Source organism: Cupressus sempervirens, chromosome 10 (genome assembly GCF_028749045.1).
Source record: "Cupressus sempervirens isolate cs-2001-9-10 chromosome 10, ASM2874904v1, whole genome shotgun sequence".
Lineage (NCBI taxonomy): Eukaryota > Viridiplantae > Streptophyta > Pinopsida > Cupressales > Cupressaceae > Cupressus > Cupressus sempervirens.
The window spans coordinates 67,804,840-67,819,690 of NC_143127.1; the positions used below are offsets into that span (position 1 = coordinate 67,804,840).

The window sequence follows — 14,851 nt, forward strand, 5'->3', positions numbered from 1 at the left end:
GAATAAAGATGAAGAAGAAAGAAAGAAGAAGAAGGAAAGAATAAGAAGAAATTAAGAAAAAGGATAAAGAAGGAGAGACAAAAGAAAATAGAGACGATAGAATAAAAAAAGAGGAGGAAAGGACTCACACAATGCCAAGTTCTACAACCTTGAACCTACTCCAAACTCCATAGATGATGACTTGAAGAGAAAATGGAAAATAATTATGCAGGGAACTTCATCATTTGCGCTACAAATTAAGCATGCAAAATAGAGAAGGAAGGAACATAAAAACATCAAGCTGAAACCTTGCAAGAGGTGAGAGAAAAAGAGAAAGAGGCAAAGAAGACTATAACATAGGTAAGAGGGTAGACTGAAGAGAAATATGACAGTAAAAACCTACAACTATAGCTTCTCACACCCAAAAAGGAGCCTAGTAAAGAGATACCTATCTCATCTAAGTTCCCATTGGACTCACTCTTGGAAAAAAAAAGATAATGACATTGAAAAGTTGGGATTAATTTCAACTTATTCAATAAAAAAGATTATTGAGAAGAGTAAAGAACCTACAGTACACAAGCAAATCTTGAAAAAATGAAAAATAAGATGTAAAGTGATGCAAGAGCATCCTAGGTATAAAGGCAATCTTGCATCACCCATAAATATTTGCTTTTGTTTATTGAATAAGGGTTGTCTAAGTTGAAAGTTGTTGTTTCTAGAGGCTTGCTACTTAGTAAGTCATTCATACAAGCTCAAAATGTCCTAATTTTAGAGGTGGATGTTCATCTTGGATATATTAGCCTACCAGTTGAGGCTCAATGCTATATCATGAGTATTCGTGGAGTTATTGTGAATATTTGGTGTGTAATTTTGGTATAAAAGCTTCAGGCTCAGCATTTAAGGCCTTAGAGACCCTACATGGGATCCAAAATGGGGTCAACTAGAGTTTGCACAAGTCAAGCCCTATAGATCAGAAGCTGAGAATTTTGAAAAGTGGGATTGGAGCAATGGTTTGAAAGTTATGGCCTTCCAAAGTTGGGCTGACCAAAATTTCCTAAATAAGTATCAAAGGTGTATCAGGCTGACTCTATATGTAATTTTTGAGCTAGTTAGTCTCAAGGGTTGGATTTTAATGTATAGAAATGTCCTAAGTGGTGTATGAATGCTTATAGAATGAATGCGCATACATTGTCTAAGACAACTTTTGGTGATAGTTCACAACTTTGTGTAGAAAATTATTGTAACAAAGGTGTCTATGTGGGTTTGCATATTGTATTTCAAAATTCTATAATTTTGCATTTGTGACAATGATAAGAAGCCCACATTTTGTTCGCAAAAATTGCTGTTATTCCTTTGCTTCTATTATGTGTTTGTGGTATTAAGGGGAGCACCCTTCATCAAGTGGTATGAAAGAAAGATTTTTTGACTGTGTAAACAGATTGCCAACTATGAGATAGTTGTACCAAGACTGTGGTTTGGGCTGAGCATGTAGATAGATCACCAATTGTGAGATAGTTTGCACAAGGGTTGCAATAGAAGTGTGAAAATGCCTCCAAAAAGAGAGCATGGTGAAAAAGTCATAGGTGTTACACCTCAAGGTTTTAGAGCTATCTAGAGATAGACGCAAGTATTAAAAGAAAAAATGCATAGAGGAATAAATATTTGCATAAGAGATGAATGTGAGGATGAGGAAAGGCCAATTGAAGATTTCTTATATACAGATGGTGAATTCTTCTTCTCCAAGTAGAATCTTGCCGTAGACGCATTAATTGGAAAATTCACAAAAGTTCAATCTTGTAAACATAGTAGAGATGAAAAAGAAAAAGAGGAGCAACTCACACACTTTTGGAGAAGCCATAGGGGGTACATTAGCGAAATTCAATTTTGTAATGTGCATAGGTTTTCCAAAAGAAGCCAGTGCCGAACAGCATAAACATCACAAACTAAGACTTGATTCCTAGTGCAAAAGTGTTAAATAGTCAAATTTTGACTTACTTTTCCAGGATTAATTTCTTCCTTAGTGTGTGATGTTTAAGGCTGGCAAACCAGTGCTCATGAATACCTGGGTGTAAACAGTCATTGCTAAAATCAATACCTTTGTTACAATGAAGAGAGCTTTTCAACCCTTTAATTGATCTCCTTCCAATCTCTAGATTATAGCAAAACCAAGAACTACAGGAACATTGGAGAATATTTTTTATCGTTCTTTTAATTTAAAAATAATTAACCCCCAACTAAATTAGAAATAGTCAATGGAAATAAAAATTATGATATCAATATAATTTAAAAACAAAACAGTTTAAAAAATTGGTACTTCTCTTACTTTTTACTAGGCAATTAATTAGAGTGACAAGCAATAGAAACTTTCTTCAAATTTCAAATGCGCCTTTTGGCATTAATCAAAATTCTCACTGTAGTAAGAAAAAATTCTAAATGTTTTTAATATAAATAGGCTAATCATAAACTCTAATTTAATTTGGTAAAATATAATAATTTAAATGCTGATAAAAATACTTAAACTACATTTAAGCTATTGTTCCATCAAGTGAACAACTCTCAACCCCAAATTATAATTCTTTAGGTAAGAAAATAAGGTTATTTTAAGTGTTGTGAGAAGAAACTACATTAACTCTATTTTAAAATCATCCTATCAGGAACAACTCATATTCATTCAATCTAAACAATAGTGAGCTTGCCATGATTTTTAAAATGATATATTAACAAAGTTCTATCTTAGGGGAAAAAAATTAAATTAAATTTGAGAAATAAAAATAAAATAAATTAATTTCACACTTATTTAGCACATGAATTATAGCTTTTCATTGTATTTGAAATGAAGCATATCATCTGCTCAATTAAGCTTCATTTATCCATAATGTTTGGAAAACTACTTCCATCTTCATCTCTTTAGAAATCATATTTTATTATGGCCGCTTCTCTTCCTTATTCTTCTAATCGCTGATTGAAATACCACATAAATCATAATAATTGTTCTAATTCTATGTATGAAAGAATCATTGCATTTGTTTGTTTGATATAAGCTGCGGGAAAATATTTAATTCTAGATGTAAATTATGACTGATGAACTAGGATTTGCACTACACATAGCACAAAATGTGCTGCAATCAAATTGAACATTAATAGATAAATTCAGTTTCCTAAACTAATATCTAATGGCAAAATAAATGCTGATGCATTGGGTGACAACATCTCCCCATGAAGAACCATCAAATAGTATATATTTCAATTATATAAAATGTATGTAAAATTTCTTAGAAAAAATCATAGAACCAAATGAATTAAATAAAATGTATGTAAAAATTCGTAGAAAAAACCATAGAACCAAATCTTTGATTTAAGAGATCAAAATTGTTCTAAAATGAACTAGCAGGAAAACAAAAAAAGTCAGCTGCATTCTGAAAAATGATTTCTTAGATCTACAATTCAGATTTTAGGAATAAGCCATGACAGCTATAAGATAATATATATTGAATTGTCTCTAGCATTTTAGAGAGTTGTTGGGGAAAAGAACATGGTTCATGCTTGAACTTCATTAATTTAAATAATTTTGTATGTTGTTCAAAATTTGCCACTTTCTATAACCTATAAGTTTTAATTCATAGGTTATAACAGTAGGGTCTACACCATTTTTTTAAGGAACATTTTTTTTTGACTTGATGTTTGAGTTTTATGGTAGAAATCACTAGAAAATGATAATAAGCATTATTGAAAAGAAGTATCTGAATTAATGGAATAAAATAAAAATTTATCCCCTAACACCAAAATCTATTTCTCTTTTTAGTGACTCCTACAACCCGAAACTACAACACTACGTCTGAAACTTAATTCAAAATTGTTTGTAGTCAAATTTCCAATCCGTGAAAAACTCAACTGATAGCATAATCAAAACGCATATGCTAATTGGATCGAAACTCTAAAACATAGATCATAGTAACATACCCATTTGCACATGCATGTTCTTGATGTCAGAGACGCAAGAGTAAAATAATAATAACAACAAAATATCGTAAGATACATGCGAGATTTGGAAATCCCTCGCTATGAAACTTTTGACCAAAAAAATGTAGCAGATCACTACTCACGCATCTGGCACTATTAAAGGAGGGAATATACCATTCTTATAATTTTTCTTAATAGTAGAAATGGATTGCACGGAAGCCCTTAAATGACCAGTGTATATAAAAAAATATATTGGAGAGTCAAATATATACAATTAAATCATTGTAGGAGATTTATTTTTAGACAGAGATGATCCTTCATAACACCACACAATATCTTCATTGCAAATAAAATCAAAACTAAAACTGATGTTTGCATATTCAAGATTTCAAAATCAGCAGCACAAATCTCACCCATATAGCCATAGTTTCTCTGGAAGCTTCTGTAGGAGAGATCATTGAGTTCATAGTTTAAGGGCATTATGCTATTGCTGCTCATGTCATCCAGAAGACATTGAAGACCATCTATAGCCACAAGTTTTAGCTATTTGTTTTTTTTTATCATGCAACCATAATGGAATGCATGCGTGCAACTTGAATTGTTTACAAAATGCTATTCGTGGAAGCCCATGCAATATGCCACTTTTCCTGTACCCATTCTTTTTTTTCTGGAATTGTTCTGATTGAAAAATTAAAAATACTACCAAGAAAAGAGCCCACAACCAATCAGAGAAAAGAAATAAACTACAGAAAATTATAGTTTAATAAAATTTTTACATAGACTATAAGATAAACATGACATGTTGCAATTTTGGAAGAGCTCAATTAATTGTAAAATGCATGTGAAAACTTTAGTCTCTACCTAACGGCAGGGACTAATAATTACACCTACTTAAGATGTCCTGACATAATCCAAAATAAATATCTGACATGCCATTATATCAATATTTTCGAAAACATTAGAACATTATATCATTGATTAATAAATATATAAACTTGTTGCATAGCAATTATCTTTATTAAAAAAAACTAGATATAGAAAGCAAATTATTTAGAAACAAAAGTCTTAACAGTGAAACAACAAAAACAAGTAAGAGTCTTGCTCAACCACATTAAGAGTAGGTGGGCAAATTATCAGAGATTAACATAAACTCTCAAAATTCTGCTGACTGTACCTCTACTTCAGTTACTTGCATTCCAACTCCAGCTATTTCAATGTCGCCTGCAGCTTCCCAACTCCTACAGAGTCATTCTTTTCCAGCCAATCACTATTCTTCGCTTCCATTGCCCTGCTTTTCATATTGTAAACGTTTCTTGCCATTTGTTTCTCCTTTGCAGCTTCGTCCTCACTACGAAATTTGTGGGCTTCAGCTACCTTCCTATCGATCTCTTCCTTACTCAAACACTTCCTCTCATTTGAAATGCCGATCATTTTGCCCTTCCCTGTCTCCACGTCGAACGAGGAAACTGCGAGAATTCCATCTGCACCTACTTCAAAACAGACTTTGAATTTAGTGACTCTAGATCACATCGGTGGTATTCCATACAGATCAATTCCTCCTAGCAAATTGTTGTCGGCAACCAAAGCTCTCTCACCTTCGTAAATAAGGATGCCTACAGATCGCTGATTGTCATACATAGTGGTCAAAGGTATGTCCATCCGAGTGGGAATTCGAGTGTTGCGAGGAACAGCCACATCCATTATGCCTTTATTGATTCAAACCTCGAGGCTCAAAGGCGCCAGTACTTTTTCCTCGTTCAAAATTGCAGCTTGAATAGCAGCACCATAAGCCACATCTTCGTCAGGATTCACAAATTTGCAGATCTTCTTCCCAACAAAGACCTTTCTCAGCAATTACTGGATCTTGGGGATCCTTGACGAACCTCCCACCAACACGATGTCATCGATTTGGGCAGTGCTCATCTTGGCGTCCTTCAAACACATCTTCATGATCTGCATGCACTTGATGAACAGATCAGCGTTCAGCTCTTCAAACTTTGCTCTACATATTTGTATGTGGAAGTCTTGTCCGTCGTGGAGGTTGTCGATGTCGATCACGGTCTCTACCGTGGAAGACAAGCTCCGTTTCGCTCTCTCACACTCTGCCTGAAGTCTCCTCAGAGCTTTGCCATTTGTACACGGATCTTTCTCTGTTGTGTGTCTTCTTTTGAACTCCTTGACACAGTAATTGATGGATGTCTTCCCCTACCGCTTTCTCCTCTATTTTCCCCTTTTCCACCCTGACAATCGAAGTGTCGAAGGTTCCCCCACCCAGTTCGAAAAAAAAAATGTTCTTTTTCATGCCTGCGAATGCATGAAAGCCATAACAGATTGTAGCTATAGTGGGCTCGTTGATCATTTTCATCACATTGAGGCCTGCCATTTTGCCAACATCTCTCGTAGCCCTCTTCTGAGAATCGCTGAAATATGTAGGAACCGTGATGACAGGCGTCTCTTACGTCGCAGTTGAGGAAATCTTTGGCCGTCTTCTTCATCTTTGAGAGCACCATGGCGAAGATATCCTCGGGTGAAAACAACCTCGTCTCGCCATCGTAAGAAACTTGAATCATGGGTTTATCATCATTCTCTCCAGAAACAACGGTGAAGGCCCAGAGTCCGATGTCAGCTTGAACACAAGGATCAGAGAATCTCCTTCCGATGAGAGGCTTGGCATTGAAGACAGTATTGTTGGGATTATTTGCGATTTGGAATTTGGCACCGTCTCCAACAACTTGGAATTTGGAGGAGAAGGCAGCCATGGAGGGAGTGGTTCTGTTTCCCTAGTCATTTGCAATGATTTCAACACTGTCGTGCTGCCACACACCAACACAATTGTACGTCGTTCCCAAATCAATCCCAATCACCTTGCTTTCCTTGCATTTTCCATCCCTCTTTCTGTAAAAAGACAATTGATGAGATAAAACGATACGAAGAAACTATTCAAACGGATTGCTTATCTGCACCTTTTGAAGACCTCTGACCCATTCTCTAATTAGTCCAGATCTATGTGAGATGTTAATTATGCACTCTTCCTCCCTCCCTCCTTGTGAATCGAAATTGAAAAGAAAAGATTATCGTTTCTAGCCAGAGCTTTGCTCTCCCTTCTAATTATTATTATAAGTTATAAATAATGAATGTCAACTTTACTTAGTGGTGACTAAATCATTTGAATTGTTTTTTGTTTTTTCAGAAAATATTTTTATTAAATTTATTGTGATGTAAGTTTATAATTTGTAAGAAACAATTAAAAATCTTATATATGATTTATTCAGATAAAAAACAAAATCAAACAATTAAATAAAAGTTTTAAAAAACTTTGCCCAAACTTGTAACAAAATTTAATATTAAGTATCTAATTATTTATAATATCAACTTTACTTCACAATGAAGTTAACTATTTATTAAAATACACCGATCACTAAATCAATTGATTTGTTTTTTTTTTCTTTTAGTGAAAATACTTTGATTAAATTTTACGTTATTATGATGTAAGTTTATTAATTTATAAAGAATAAATATTACAATTACAAATCTTATACATGATTTATTCCATAGAAAATATTTTCAAATTATTAAAAATCAATTTGACATAATCTAATTAACATTTCATTAAAAGTCAAATGTTGACTTTATTCAAATATATATATTTTTAAGTAATTGCTAAACACTACGACTTTGTTTTCAAAACTTAAATCTTTAAGCTTAATCATATTTCATATCAATATAAAACTTATAAAAGGAACTCAAACACTATATAAAAATCAATTTGAAGTGTCTCAATTATCATTCCATTAAAAGTCAAATGTTGACTTTGTTCAAATATTTTATTTTTGAATTATTGCTAAACACTACAACTTTATTTTCAAAACTTAATTTTTTTAACTTAATAATTTTTATATCAATATTAAAATTGTAATGTCCCATTTTTTTGAGGAATTAATTATAAAGTTATCAATTAAAAAATAATATATATTACAAGGTCACTTTATAAATAAAATAAAAAAGCTTCTAGAGGTTGCTGGAAGAAGCGGAGAAAAAAATTAAAAAGGGAGGACGACCTATCAAGGAAAAAAGAATAAATAGGCATTGAGGGCTCATTGCCTATCATCGAGATTTATTATTGATTTTTGCTTATGTGCGTTGTGGAGCCTAGGGTTTTTGCAAATAGTCACAATTGGCCATTGAGAACGAAAACTCTCAATTGGTACACAATTTTGAGGGTGTGAGAGATCACCTGAATTATTGCAGCTATGGGAAGGATATTTCAGTCCTTTCATTTGTGCTTAATTGCTGATTTGGAGTTGCACTTTCACCATATCATCTTCAGTAGTCAGTCTCCAGTATTTGATCAATCCAGGTTCTTCATTTCAATCTGTAGTTGCAACAAGTTCTCAATATAAACCAATTAGGGTTGCTCTGTAATGTGCTATGTCATAATGTTTTGGTGCTGAAATTTTCCATATCATTTGTAAAAACATTTGGTTTCTCATTGAATGAATACATTGGCACTATCATTTCTTTTATTTCAGAAATATACTTTAGCCATGCATTAAATTTAGGGCTTTGTTTAGTGGCCTATTGGTACGGGTCATTACAGTGGTATCAGAGTAGTTTCCTGGCAGCCTGATAGGGTTACCTAGCCACCATTTAATTTAGTTTACAAAAGAACCAGCATAACTAAGAATATGGCTGAGAGACATTCTCAAAGTCCATCCAGAAGTGTGCGAAATGATGAGACTTTACAGCAATAGGAGAGGCTTCTACAGTCAATAGAGGCAAGTACATAGGCAATGATGGTTATGATGCAACAAGCGAGCAATGAGTGGGATTCATTACTAGAATATGTATAGGATGGATGGACATTTGACAGGTACCTGAACTATAGAGTTGCTAGGCAGAAGCTTGTAGATAAACACAGTGAGTTGCAACAGGTCACCAACAAGTTGGCATTACCCACATTTGATGGCAGTGGAAAAATGACTGCTCTTGCTTGGATTCATAAGGTGGATACTTTCCTATCTTTGAAGACTATGACAGAAATTGAAGCACTCAAGTATGCCACTTTACACTTAGATGGGGCAGCACATGATTGGTGGACACATGGCATGATAAAATTGCAACACAATCAGGTAACCACTTATCAAGAGTTTGTGGATAGATTGATAGAAAGGTTTGATAAAAAAATCCTAAACTTTATTTTTGGGAGTTAGCCTAGTTGAGACAGTCATGAGGTTTAGAACAATTTATCAATGACTTCTAGAAGCTTGCAGTGATGGTGCCTGACATTTTAGAAAGGAGGCTAGTCATTTTATTCATAGAGGGATTAACTAAACCACTCAAGGGGTGGGTAAAGGCCTTTGATCCTCGTACATTATAGGAAGCCATGAAGAAAGCCCGCAGTATGGAACTTGCAGCTCCAGCAAACTGATTTAGTTCAAAGGGTTCTTCATCATTTAGAGATAACAAAGAGGAATTCAGCAAGGGTAAAGAGAAGGTTAGTGACTCAAAAGACAAGCTAGCTACACCTTGGGATAAGGAAACACTTAATGACTTGCGTAGGAAGAAGCTATGCTTCTTTTGCAAAGGTCCCTATGAGTTTGGTCATGATTGTCCTATGAAACCTAAGGGGAAGGCTAACCAGGTGATGTGGGTTTATTACGAAGGTTCAGATTCATACATCTCAGAGCACCATGATGAGGATCTTGATGAGGTAGAGGGTGAACAAGAGGTAGATAGTGCTAAGAAAAAAGAGGCTCCAGAACTACATTTACAGGAGGCACATCTATCTAGTATTCAAAGAGAGGGATCTTTTAGATTTCGAGGAGTCTTGGCCGGACAAAAGGTTATTACTCTATTGGATACAGGTGCCATGCATAATTTCATTGATGCACTATTTATGGAGAGGCATGGACTCATTATTGAGGAGTTCGAGGGACTAAGAGTTAAGGTAGCTGATGGATATACTCTTCGTTGTGATAGGATGGTGCAAGATCTACCTTTGCGCCTGAACAACTATGAGTTTAAGGCAGACTATCATGTGGTCAATATGGGTGACATGGACTTAGTACTTGGGATGCAATGGCTACATTCTTTGAAGGAGGTTACCCTGAGATTAGAGGATATGGAGATACGATTCGTGGTGGATGGCAAGACTCGTGTGCTCAAGGCTATCCATAATGGTGATGTTAGGACTATCTCATTTAGGCGGTTGAAGAGATTAGCTAGGCATAATAATATAGAGTGGGCAGCAATATGTGCCTTGATGCCTACCCAGGGGGAGCAACATAAGACTGAATATCATCTAGATATTCAAAAATTGAGAAACAAGTATGGGAAGGTATTCAGTGAGATTCCACTAGGCAGGCCACCAGACAGAGGTATTGAGCACATTATCGAGTTGGAGGAAGGTGCTAAGCCTATCATGATCACACCATACCGGCAACCAAAATGACTCAAAGATGAGATTGAGAGGACCATCAATGAGTTGCTAGCAATGGGACACATCAAACCAAGTAAGTCACCTTTTGCATCTTCTGTTGTTTTGGTAAAAAAGAAGGATGGAACTCTACAAATGTGTATTGATTATAGGGTGTTGAATAAGAGAACTATAAAGAACAAGTATCCCATCCCATCCATCGATGAGCTAATAGAAGAATTGCATGGGGCTTGTTATTTCACAAAAATTGATTTGAGATCAGGCTATCACCAGATCAGAGTTCAAGAGTAGGATATTGAAAAAACTACCTTTAGATGTCATTATGGGTATTTTGAGTTTGTAGTCATGCCTTTTGGTTTGACTAATGTGCTTGCCGCTTTTCAGTCCACTATGAACAAGGTCTTCCACCATCAGTTGAGGAAATTTGTGCTCGTATTCTTTGATGATATTTTCATCTATAATAGGACATGGTAGGAACATTTAGAGCACTTGGAGACAGTATTAAGCATTTTACAGAGCAATTCCTTGTATGCCAAGGAGTCCAAATGTGATTTGGGCATGATAGAATTATTGTATCTTCGACACATCATTAGTGCAGAAGGAGTGCGAATGGATCCTGAAAAGATCTGTGCTATTGTTGATTGGCCACCACCAGATAACCTTACACAATTAAGAGGGTTCCTTGGTCTATGTGGATTCTATTGCAAATTTTTTAGTGGCTACTCATGACATGCAGCGCCCATGACAGATTTTCTGAAGAAAGGGGCATTTGTGTGGACTCGGGAGGCACAGGAGTGTTTTATGCGGTTCAAGGAAATAATGACTACATGCCCAATATTAGCATTGTCTGATTTCACAAAGCCATTTGAGCTTCAATGTGATGCTTTTGGAGAGGGAGTCGGTATTGTACTCATGCAAGACAAGCATCCTATAGCCTATGAGAGTAGGAAAATCAGAGGGGCTGAGAGATCATTCAGTATATATGATAAGGAGATGTTGGCCATCATGCATGCCTTGGCCAAATTCAGACAGTATCTTGTGGGAAACAAATTTTGTATTAAAACTGATCATAATAGTTTAAAGCACTTTTTGGGACAGCGGGACCTGAATGATCGTCAGCAAAAGTGGGTGAGTAAGTTATAGGCATATGATTTTGATATCACATATGTAAGAGGACATAGAACTGTTGCAGATGCTTTATCCCGTAGGCCACACCTCACTTCTATGATTCAAACATCAAAGGATTGGCGAGACTTGGTTGTAGCAGAATATGCCAAAGACATGTGGGCCTCTTCTATAGTGGAGGGGACAACAATCGACACCAGATACACTCTCATAGATTATTTGATCATTTACAAGAATAGGATTTACTTAGTCCCAGAATCGAAAGTGAAGCAGTTGATTTTTAGAGCATTCCATAATTCACCTACAGTAGGCCATCCTGGGTATTTAAAGACTTACAGGTTAGTACGAGAATGATTCACTTGGAAGGGACTTAAGGCTAATGTTTTGCAGTATGTGCATGAGTGTCATGTTTGCCAGCAGAACAAACAAGAGCACACTTATCCAGTAGGGCTCCTACAGCCACTTCTTATTCCTGACAGGAAGTGGGAGTGCATCTCTATGGATTTTATTACGGGCTTGCCTAGGGCCTAGGGGCATGATTGTATCTACGTGGTGGTGGATAGGCTGAAAAAATATGCTCGCTTCTTCCCTATCGCTACTACATACTCAATGACTCATGTGGCAGAGGTCTTCTTCAGGGAGAGTTTTAGATTACACAGTTTTCCTCGGAGCATTGTGAGTGATAGGGACACTCGCTTCATGAGTCACTTTTGGTAGGAGATATTTTGGTTCTGTGGTACTGAGCTTACACCTAGTACTAGTTATCACCCACAGACTGATGGTCAAACAGAGATTGTAAACAAATGGGTGGAAGGGTATTTGAGGAATTATGTGGCAGATCAACAGTGAGCTTGGGTCAGATGGATATATCTCTGTGAGTATTGTCACAATACTACATATCATATGACTATACAAATGACACCTTTCATGGAACTCTATGGTTATGAGGCACCTAGTTTCTTGGATTTGTTGTTGGGAGATAGTCGAGTACTCCGTGCAGGTGAACTATTACAGGAAAGTAAGGATATAGTTGCTACTCTCAGAGACAACATTGCTAGAGCTCAGAACTAGCAAAAACAATATGCAAACAAGATGAGGACTGAGCGTAGTTTTGAGGTAAATGATATGGTTTACCTCATGTTCCAGCCATATAAGTAGTCCACTCTCAAGAAGAGTGGTACAGAGAAAGTCAAGCCACACTATTATGGACCGTTCAAGATTATCAAACAAGTTGGTGAGGTGGCTTATGAGTTGGAGCTTCCCACAGATAGTCAAGTGCACAATGTGTTTCATGTATCACGCCTCAAAAAGGTGTTGGGTTAGAATGTGATGCCTTCTACAGTATTACCTCCCTTGGATGATGAGGGGAAATTGATCTTAGTGCCAGAATTCATTCTAGATAGTAGAGAGAAGCAACTTCGCAGGAGAGTAATTAGAGAGTATCTAGTTAAGTGGAAAGATTTACCTATTGAAGATGCTACTTGGGAGGGAGAAGTGATTTTGCAGCATCCAGCATTAAGATTTCTTGAGGCCAAGCAATTTTAGGAGGGGCGGACCTGTAATGTCCCATTTTTTTGAGGAATTAATTATAAAGTTATTAATTAAAAAATAATATATATTACAAGGTAACTTTATAAATTAAATAAAAAAGCTTCTAGAGGTTGCTAGAAGAAGCAAAAAAAAAATTTGAAAAGGGAGGCCGACCTATCAAGGAAAAAAGAATAAATAGGCATTGAGGGCTCATTGCCTATCATCGAGATTTATTATTGATTTTTTCTTATGTGCATTGTGGAGCCTAGGGTTTTTGCAAATAGTCACAATTGGCCATTGAGAACGAAAACTCTCAATTGGTACACAATTTTGAGGGTGTGAGAGATCACCTGAATTATTGCAGTTGTGGGAAGGATATTTTAGTCCTTTCATTTGTGCTTAATTGCTGATTTGGAGTTTTAGTTGGAGTTGCACTTTCACCATATCATCTTCAACAGTTAGTCTCCAATATTTGATCAATCCAGGTTCTTCATTTCAATCTGTAGTTGCAACAAGTTTTCAATTACAGCCAGTTAGGGTTTCTCTGTAATGTGCTATGTCATAATGTTTTGGTGCTAAAATTTGCCATATCATTTGTAAAAACATTTGGTTTTTCATTGAATGAATACATTGGCACTATTATTTCTTTTATTTCAGCAATATACTTTAGCCGTGCATTAAATTTAGGGTTTTGTTTAGTGGCCTATTGGTACGGGTCATTACAAAAATTATTATTTATTTCAACTATTTCAGTTAAGAAATAAAAGTGAGAATTGAAACATGTTAAAATGAGAAACTTCTAATTAGAAGGTAGAAAAATCACTCTAAACCGAAAGCACCACTATCAAATCTAAGATGAAAAAAAGAATATTTAAAAACCTAATTAAAACAAAAAAAGAAAATTAATTCTCATTTCATTGCATTCTAGTGGTTATGCATGAGCAAGAGAAAGGGTTGAGTGCAATAGTACAAATATGTAAAAAAATCAAATCAACCTAGCGATTTCATTCCTTTAGGTCAATTATATTTGGCATGAACATTTATTAACCCAAAAAATGTAGGTATGTATGAGTCACAATAGTGGCTGGAGAGTTGTGTGGAGTTTCATTTGTTAACCCAAATCTATATCATTGGGCACAATACATTGTGTGGAGTGCCATTTGTTAACCCAAATCTAGATCATTGGAGCTAAATATTGGTTGGAGAGCTGTGGAGTGCCATTTTTTAAAGTTCCCAATTAATCAAACCAAAAATGGTATCCCATGGTGGTGGTACTTGAACTTCTCTCAATATTCTTCTTATATATTTGAAATACTCATTAGACTCATGCATAATTCTCTATATGCAACGGTTTGATTATTCACTAGGCATTTGTGGATGACTCGTATCTTTTTCAATAACAATGCTGCCTTCAACCAGCTTTGTATCCTCCAGCCTTCCACCAAATTTTCCTTCAACTTTAATTAAATCCAAGTTAACATCTTTTCTTTCCAAATCTACAACAGCAAGAATTACTTTGACAGTAATCTCTACTAACATGTGTTTGCGTCTGTTAATTAAACAAAGAGTTTTGATAAGTGTAGGAACAATTCCAAATTGGACTTGTTTCTTAAACCCCAAGCTAGAGCTATCTTGTAAACCCTCCCTTATTGACTTGTGTTAAGGGTCATCCTTCACCAAAGGATTAGCTACATACTCACTTCTAATGAGATCAAAGGCACATGTTATTCTCCCAAGATTTTCTCACTTTCAAACAAGATTGAAGTCATGTAATTTGCTATGAGTTTCTTGCTTCTAAATGTGATTAGAGTCACATGCAAT

At 35.5% G+C, this 14,851-nt stretch overlaps 2 protein-coding genes across 2 annotated transcripts; both read right to left on the reverse strand.

Annotated features, from left to right (window-relative positions):
- Nucleotides 1-5,145: 5,145 nt before the first annotated feature.
- LOC149532609 (endoplasmic reticulum chaperone BiP-like) lies at nucleotides 5,146-5,640 on the reverse strand. The gene is made up of 2 exons (XM_089805737.1): nucleotides 5,535-5,640; nucleotides 5,146-5,426 (listed from the first exon to the last, which is right to left on the reverse strand). Exons 1-2 carry the CDS (start codon nucleotides 5,638-5,640, stop codon nucleotides 5,146-5,148), a joined length of 387 nt encoding a protein of 128 aa, XP_089661863.1.
- A 153-nt stretch (nucleotides 5,641-5,793) lies between these two features.
- LOC149532610 (heat shock 70 kDa protein 5-like) lies at nucleotides 5,794-6,698 on the reverse strand. Its single transcript, XM_089805738.1, has 2 exons — nucleotides 6,149-6,698; nucleotides 5,794-6,089 (listed from the first exon to the last, which is right to left on the reverse strand). The coding sequence occupies exons 1-2, from the start codon at nucleotides 6,696-6,698 to the stop codon at nucleotides 5,794-5,796; spliced, it is 846 nt and encodes a 281-aa protein (XP_089661864.1).
- Between the last annotated feature and the right edge of the window lie 8,153 nt (nucleotides 6,699-14,851).

Excerpts from the sequence above, each read along its gene's own strand:
- LOC149532609 (XM_089805737.1), bottom strand. The coding sequence starts at position 5,640 with ATGGATGTGGCTGTTCCTCGCAACACTCGAATTCCCACTCGGATGGAC. Across the intron at positions 5,427-5,534 it reads AGGCATCCTTATTTACGAAG|GTGCAGATGGAATTCTCGCA; the intron begins GTGAGAGAGCTT and ends GTTTTGAAGTAG.
- LOC149532610 (XM_089805738.1), bottom strand. The coding sequence starts at position 6,698 with ATGGCTGCCTTCTCCTCCAAATTCCAAGTTGTTGGAGACGGTGCCAAA. Across the intron at positions 6,090-6,148 it reads GGAAAATAGAGGAGAAAGCG|AGAAAGATCCGTGTACAAAT; the intron begins GTAGGGGAAGAC and ends GACACACAACAG.